At 23.7% G+C, this 6,917-nt stretch overlaps 1 protein-coding gene across 1 annotated transcript; it reads left to right on the forward strand.

Annotated features, from left to right (window-relative positions):
- The first annotated feature begins 1,641 nt into the window (after positions 1 to 1,641).
- Positions 1,642 to 2,079, forward strand: LOC145838034 (uncharacterized). The gene has a single exon (XM_082945556.1). The coding sequence runs from the start codon at positions 1,642 to 1,644 to the stop codon at positions 2,077 to 2,079; it is 438 nt and encodes a 145-aa protein (XP_082801682.1).
- Positions 2,080 to 6,917: the final 4,838 nt, after the last annotated feature.

The raw sequence follows: 6,917 nt of genomic DNA on the forward strand, positions 1-6,917 counted from the left end.
ATTACTTAAGTAGTCTAAAATTATCATTCTATTAGCAATCCAAAAAAAAGGATAGTTTCAAACTCTATCCAGCATTAGATTATTTTTTCAAAATGTTTTACATTTATCTAAAGTAAATCTTTGATTAATTTCTTAATATGGTTTTCAGCTTATTAAATTTCTTTTTTGTTCATATTTTAGTTTTAACAGAGCTCATTTTTACAATAATGTGTTTACTTTTGGATCTATAAATTCATCACATTTAGAAGCAATTTAGTCAAATTTAATATAGTTATTTCAAATATTTGAAAAATAAAACTATCTTTAATAAATTATATTAATAATAAAGTGTAATAAAACAATAAAAAAAAACTATTTTCTGGTTGCTAACAGAACAACTGTTTTAGGCAAGTTCTGTGAAAATAAAAAAGTTGGTTTTTAAATAGAGAAATTATTATTTGCCAATGGAAGCTATTTTTTGTGACTTTAGAGTCTTTAAAGATAGATTAATAGAAAAAGAACTTGAAATTTATATTTTTAAATGGTCTAATTTGCTATAAAATTAAGTGAATTTTCGACTCACATTAATCTACTGTTTAACTTTTATTGTATTACAACATGCAGTAAAATACAAAGCATTCAACTAAAAACACTTTAAATCCACACCTTAACAGCAATTTAATGAAAAAATTTATAGTAATATTTATACCTATCAAATTTTGAAGTTTTCTGGGACACAAAAGACCAAAACTTGGAACACAAAAGCTTAAATGAGCTTACACAAAAATTTTTTCTTAGGTCTGTCAAATACAAAATTTGATTTTTGAAAAATCTTAAACTGTGTGAATGAACAGTACTAGAAAAATTATATACTTTGTGCAACATCAAATCATTTCAAAGTACTATGGATCAACTTACAAACTAGCAATTAATTTTTAAATTACCCATCATTTGTTGTTAGCAGATCATCTTTAAAGCAGTGTTTGATTGGGGTCTAACCAAGAACACAACACACTTGATTATATATATTCTTTTAGATAATTTGTTTTACGAGGCAGTTATCAGCACAACCCTAGGCAAACATACAATATTGAATCTGTAGATATAACAAACTAAAGTACACCACATTAAGTTTGTTTGTGTTTTTTAAACAATTGATTTGGTTTGAACAACCTTAAAAGAATTCTCAAACTCAGCTTATCACCAAAGTTATAACTTGGCGTAAAAATTAGGGTTTTTGCTAAAACCGTAAATAGTTAAGTTATATATCAATTGAGTTTTTTACTATATAAATTTTTCACACTAGTAAACTTTTTGACAATATAATTTAACCTGTTTATTTCAATTTTAACTTTAATATATTGACATCATCTACTCTAACAGTATATTTGAAATAAACAAATTATATTTGAAACTTCAATACAAAATTTAATTCTACCAAAATGTAGGTATTGTTACTCATAAATAAAAGTAGTGTAAATTTAAAGTTAACTATTTGTAATATTTTTCATTTTGTAAATGCTAAAACTCTAGATAAAGTTGTTAAAAAACAGTTTTGATGAACATTTTTTTATTACTTTTTACTTAAGCTAAGCAATTTAAAAAGTAAATAAAAAACAGCATTATTAGTTTAAAATTTAAGTTTTTTTATTTTAATGGAATATGGCTGAGAACGATATGTCAACTCAAACCAACCAATCGGGAAATGACCAGCCAGCTGATGACGTGGAAGCAGAAACCAGCAGAAATGGGTCGGCTGAAACAAGCAAAAGGAGGCCGAGAAAGGGAAAAAAACCAAGGAAGAATGTGAAGAGAGAGATAAGGAAGATGAGGACGACGGTGAAGTTGTGCATCCCAAAACTCCCTTTCTCCCGGCTCGTCCGCGACATTCAGATGCGCAAGTCCAACAAGGCCAAGTTCTGGCAGTCTAGCGCCATCGCGTGTCTGCACGAGGCGGCAGAAGCGTTCCTGGTGCAGTTCTTTGAAGACGCTTACACAATCAGCCAGGTGGCAAAGAGGGTGACACTGATGCCGCGGGACATGCACTGCGCCGAGATGATTTACTCCAGGAACGGATTGATGAGAGGCCAGAACTCCTGATGATGTCATAGAGGTCTTGATGACATCATGGAAACTTTGATGACCTCACAGAACTCATGTTAAGAAAACTGTTAAATTTTAATGGTTTTGAAACCTTATAAGCTCTCATAGAATTTATACATATTTGATGGATGATTTTTTTATTAGGAATTCAAAAAGTATTTAAGTCAATTTTAAGAAATTATTAATATTAGTGTTTAAATTTAATTTTAAGTATTTTAATGTACGTGGGTTAACTCAAATTTTATAGTATTGAAATTTGTATTTAATTTTCAATTTCATTTAAAAATATTTTAATATAAGTGTTACATGAAATTTTAACTAAATATATATTATTGTTTTCTATAGATACTTGTAGTTATTTTCTATATGTGAATTTGTTTTTGTTCTGTTAAATTGCTCGATATTCATCTATAGGACTCATATAAGTTTTATTTCTTTTTTGTTTAGTTTTTAGATTAAATAGTTTATTTACCAAAATTCTTCCAAATTTCATTTGATTATTATTCTTTTTTATATCCATGTATTAAAAAGGATATTTAGATAATTGTATATTACAATATTTAAAGTTATCCTAGTAAGTTAGATTAAAAAACTTAAAATATTAATTTTTCAATGTTTGCAGCTGAACATTTTAATATGTTAAATCGAATGGAAAGAAGAAGAAAGGTGAAATATTTGAAAAATAGAAATGTGCTTTATCTGAAATATAATACAAAAAGTAAGCAAAATTGAGTTTTTTTCGCATTGAATCATTTTTTTTGTTAGAATTGTTTTGTAAAAGAGTTAGAACAACTTCTTTACAATTTAAAGCAGTGAGTTCTCTCTATATATATATATATTGATTAAAATATAGTTTGTGTACACATTCTGTAAAAATAAAATGCAAAATTAAGTTTTAAAAGTACAAAAATGTTGAATAAATTGTAATTTTAATCATCAATTATTTTTATAATTTGAAAATATTTTTTGGAAAAAATGTAATTAGATTTTTAGCAAAATTAACATAATCATCATTAATTTTTGTTTTAAGAGTTTTCATAAACTAGTATCATTGTAATATATTGATAACAATTTTTAGTTTAGAAAAGTTTATATTTATAATAAAAACTTATTATAACAAGCTAAATTTCTTAATAAGTTTTATTTCTGTTAAGTTGTAATCATCTTACAAAAACTAAATTAAATTTTATTTTAAACAATTTTTTTTATTGTACTTGCAAGGTTGCCATCCACTTAGAAATGTTTAAAGTTTTATATTTATATATTAATTATAATTAATAATATGATGTTTTAAGTTTCAGAACCTTCAGGCTTTTTTGAGTTTTTTTTAACTTCAAGCTTGTTTAGAAAATATTTTATCAAATTGACTTTTTTATCTAAAAAATGGTTTTTTAATTAATTTTTAAAGTAGTATTCAAACTTCGTTAAAATTTTAAGTTTTTACTACTTGTAAAAAAAAATCATTATTCCAGATTAGTGTTTCGCTTAGAAGAATGGCAACCCTTTGTACTGTGAGGTCAAATTAACAAATTATTTTAAGCGTTTGTTTAAAACAGACAAAAAGTTAAACTATTAATTTTTTTTTATAGATTCATATTTTAAAAATAAGGTTGTAACACGGGTGTTTAGAACTTATAAAGTTTTGGAATTTAAAGAACTTTATATTAAAAATTTTTTAAAGTTAGCGATAACTCAAAATTTATTTATTAGGGAACAGGTGTAAATTGCACAAGAACAAAATTTGCATTAGGGAACTAAATTGCATGAGTACAAAATTGCACGAAGAAAATTTTGCACCAAGGGTCAATTTTGCTTGAGTTGCATTCTTGCACAAGAGTAAAAAAACACAGAAAAAATAAAATAGAATAAAAAAAGTTACTGACCAAGGGTTAGGGGTAACAGTGACAGTAAAAATATAAAAATTATAATTGAAAAAAGAAAAATTAAAAAAAAAAACTTACCGGCCGAGGGTATGGAGTAACAGTGATAATAAAAAAAAACTGAATTGAAAAAATAATTATTAAAGTTTACTAAAAAATAAGAAAAAAAATTAACCCGTGCAAAATTGTCTGTTCGTGCAAAAGTATCTTCATGCAATTTTATTTTTGTGCACTTATGCAATTTTTTCCCTTGTGCAGTTTTGTACGCTGGTGCAATTTATACAGCTACCCATTTATTATTATTTCAAAAAGTGGCAACCCTGTTAAAAATAAATCATTTTTTGAAAGTTTTGTTGTATTGTTTTCGTAATTAAAAAAAAATTACATGCTTTATAATTTTGCAGACCTACTTCGATATTTAATCAAAATGATTGTGGCGTCATAACGAAGTAGTAAAGCAAGATTCTGATAAGTCACGTTTTAATGGACATTATTTTTTCCTAAGATGAAGTTTTAATCTTTTATCATCATATACAGTGTGATGGAAATATTTTATATTTGTACTAGAGGTCAGCAAGTTTGTCAAAATTTGTTAAACGTATAAATAAAAAAATATTTATCAACTTTAAGTTTCTATTGCTACTGATAATTAATATTTTCTCAGGTATCAATAACATCATGAATGTTTGGAAATCAAAGACAATTTTAGTTGACCCTGAAAAAAATTAGGATCTTGGGATAATTTTTAGTATAAGTTATTATATTTTTGTTTTACTATGAATATTAAAGTTTTTTTTTTATTACATTGATGCTGATTTACTAAATATCTTTAGAATAATTTTGACTAACCTGTAAAAATAAAGAATTAACTAGACAGTCAATTTTTTTTCTAATTAAAATTTAATTAAGTATTTTCACAATTTTTTTTTCCTAAAATAATATTTGTGATTCATTTATAATAAATACGTATATTAAATACCTAAATTTGCAACTTTTAGAATCAAAAGTTATTTAATTTTCTGATTATTATATAATACAATTTCTAGTAGGTAAGAGTTTAATTTTTTTTATATAGTGCTTTTTGCTAAGTTATAATTTATTGCATTTCGATTTAAATACTTTAAATAGAATGTATTTATAAAGTTGTATTTAAACAGTTTTGAAGTTTGTTTATCTTTGATTTTCAATTTTGAAATTTTTAGTATAACATCAATATTATAAATATTTTTTAAATTTACTTGCTTAAAACCTATCTATTTAAAACATGTTTATACACAATTGATTTTTATTTATTATTGTAAACTTTATCTTTATTTTGTTGTTTATAAGTTTTGCACAATTTGTTTTAGTTATTAACAGTTATATTACACATTTCATATGCATTACTAAATATTTATTCACTACAATAAAAAAAAAAATTATGCCTATGTTTTATTTTTTAATTTATAAATTGTCGACTAACAGTATTTAGAAAATTCATTAAAATTATAGCACTTTCTTCATTTTTATTTTGTTTTATTTTTTCTTACAATTATAGTTATATGACCATGATTTATTGTAACAGTTTTTTAAATATTTCATCCAAGAAATTATTATCAAGAAAGTTTTATATTAGTTTTCAAAAGTCTTAATCAAATATCTCATCAAATGTTTATTAGTTTGTTTTTTTGTTAAAATGTATTATTTATTTATCAAAAGTAGATCTTGTTTTATAGTTTTGTTAAATTGTTTGATTTATACTTGAAAAAAATATTTAAAAATGTTTATTTAATTTACTCCATTAATACTATATCTTGAAATCTTATTATTATAATATTTATTGTTAATATTTTGCATCATATATTTTTATAATGTATATTCTAATCTAGAAAAGTCTCTAAGTAATCTATATAATTTTTAGTAAAGATGTTAAATAAATGCATTAATGTTTTTATTCATTTATAAAATAAGAAAGTTATGTTGATTTATAAGAATGGTATTGAAATAAAATACCGAAAATAGTATAAATTATCTAAGGACAAAAACTAACTCATCTTTATATATATATATCAGTTAAAAATCATAACTATAAGTTTTATTAACAAATCTATATAAATTCAATTGCTAAATAGTACTTAAAATTCCGATAAGAATATTTCAATAAAGTATTTTAGACAATTTTATTAATTTGTTAGTATCAATAATAATTAATTTTATGTCTTAGTATTGAAATTGTTGCTGTCGATTTAACAATCTACAAAAGTTAATAAACAAAATTTTTATCTACTTATCAGCGTTGCCACTTTACCTGGAAAATCCTGGAATTTGACAATTTAGGCTAAAATAACCTGGAAAAACCTGGAATTTTGAGAAATTTTGAAAAAAACCTGGAATTTTGATCAAAAAACCTGGAGTTTTTAAAAATTTTAACATTTTTAGGTGTAAAATTTTGATATGACACAAAAAATCTATCATATAATTAAGATTTTTTGTCATCATCAAAAATATTTTTTATTAAAAAATACATTTAAAGTAACTTTACAGTATCTTTTCAATATTTTTATACCATTTAACACAGTTTCTTATATAGAAATTAACAAAAAACTAAAAATAGACCCAAAAATGTTCACTTTTAAAACCCTGGAAGAAATTTGGAAAACCTGGAAAAAAATTTGAAAAAATGAGTGGCAACCCTGACTTATACTTAAGTTCTGTAATATACGAAAGTATCTCAAAAAATTAATTGATTTAAATAAAAATTTATCAGAATTTTTTTTTGTTGATTGCAACATTTTTAATATTGACATGAACTATAATTAAATATTTAAACATCTGTATAATATCTTCAATTAAATACCCGACTGCTGTTTTCTAAAACAATAACTAGTTATTTTACTTGTTATATAACATATGTGTAATTTAAGTCATGGTGGTTTTATGTACGGCGCTGTAACTTAATTATTGGTCAGGGCTTTG

This window comes from Thalia democratica, chromosome 6 (genome assembly GCF_965202585.1).
Source record: "Thalia democratica chromosome 6, ktThaDemo2.hap1.1, whole genome shotgun sequence".
NCBI classification, from domain to species: domain Eukaryota; kingdom Metazoa; phylum Chordata; class Thaliacea; order Salpida; family Salpidae; genus Thalia; species Thalia democratica.

Bases quoted from the DNA above. Each gene is read 5' to 3' on its own strand.
- LOC145838034 (XM_082945556.1), top strand. From the start codon at position 1,642: ATGGCTGAGAACGATATGTCAACTCAAACCAACCAATCGGGAAATGAC.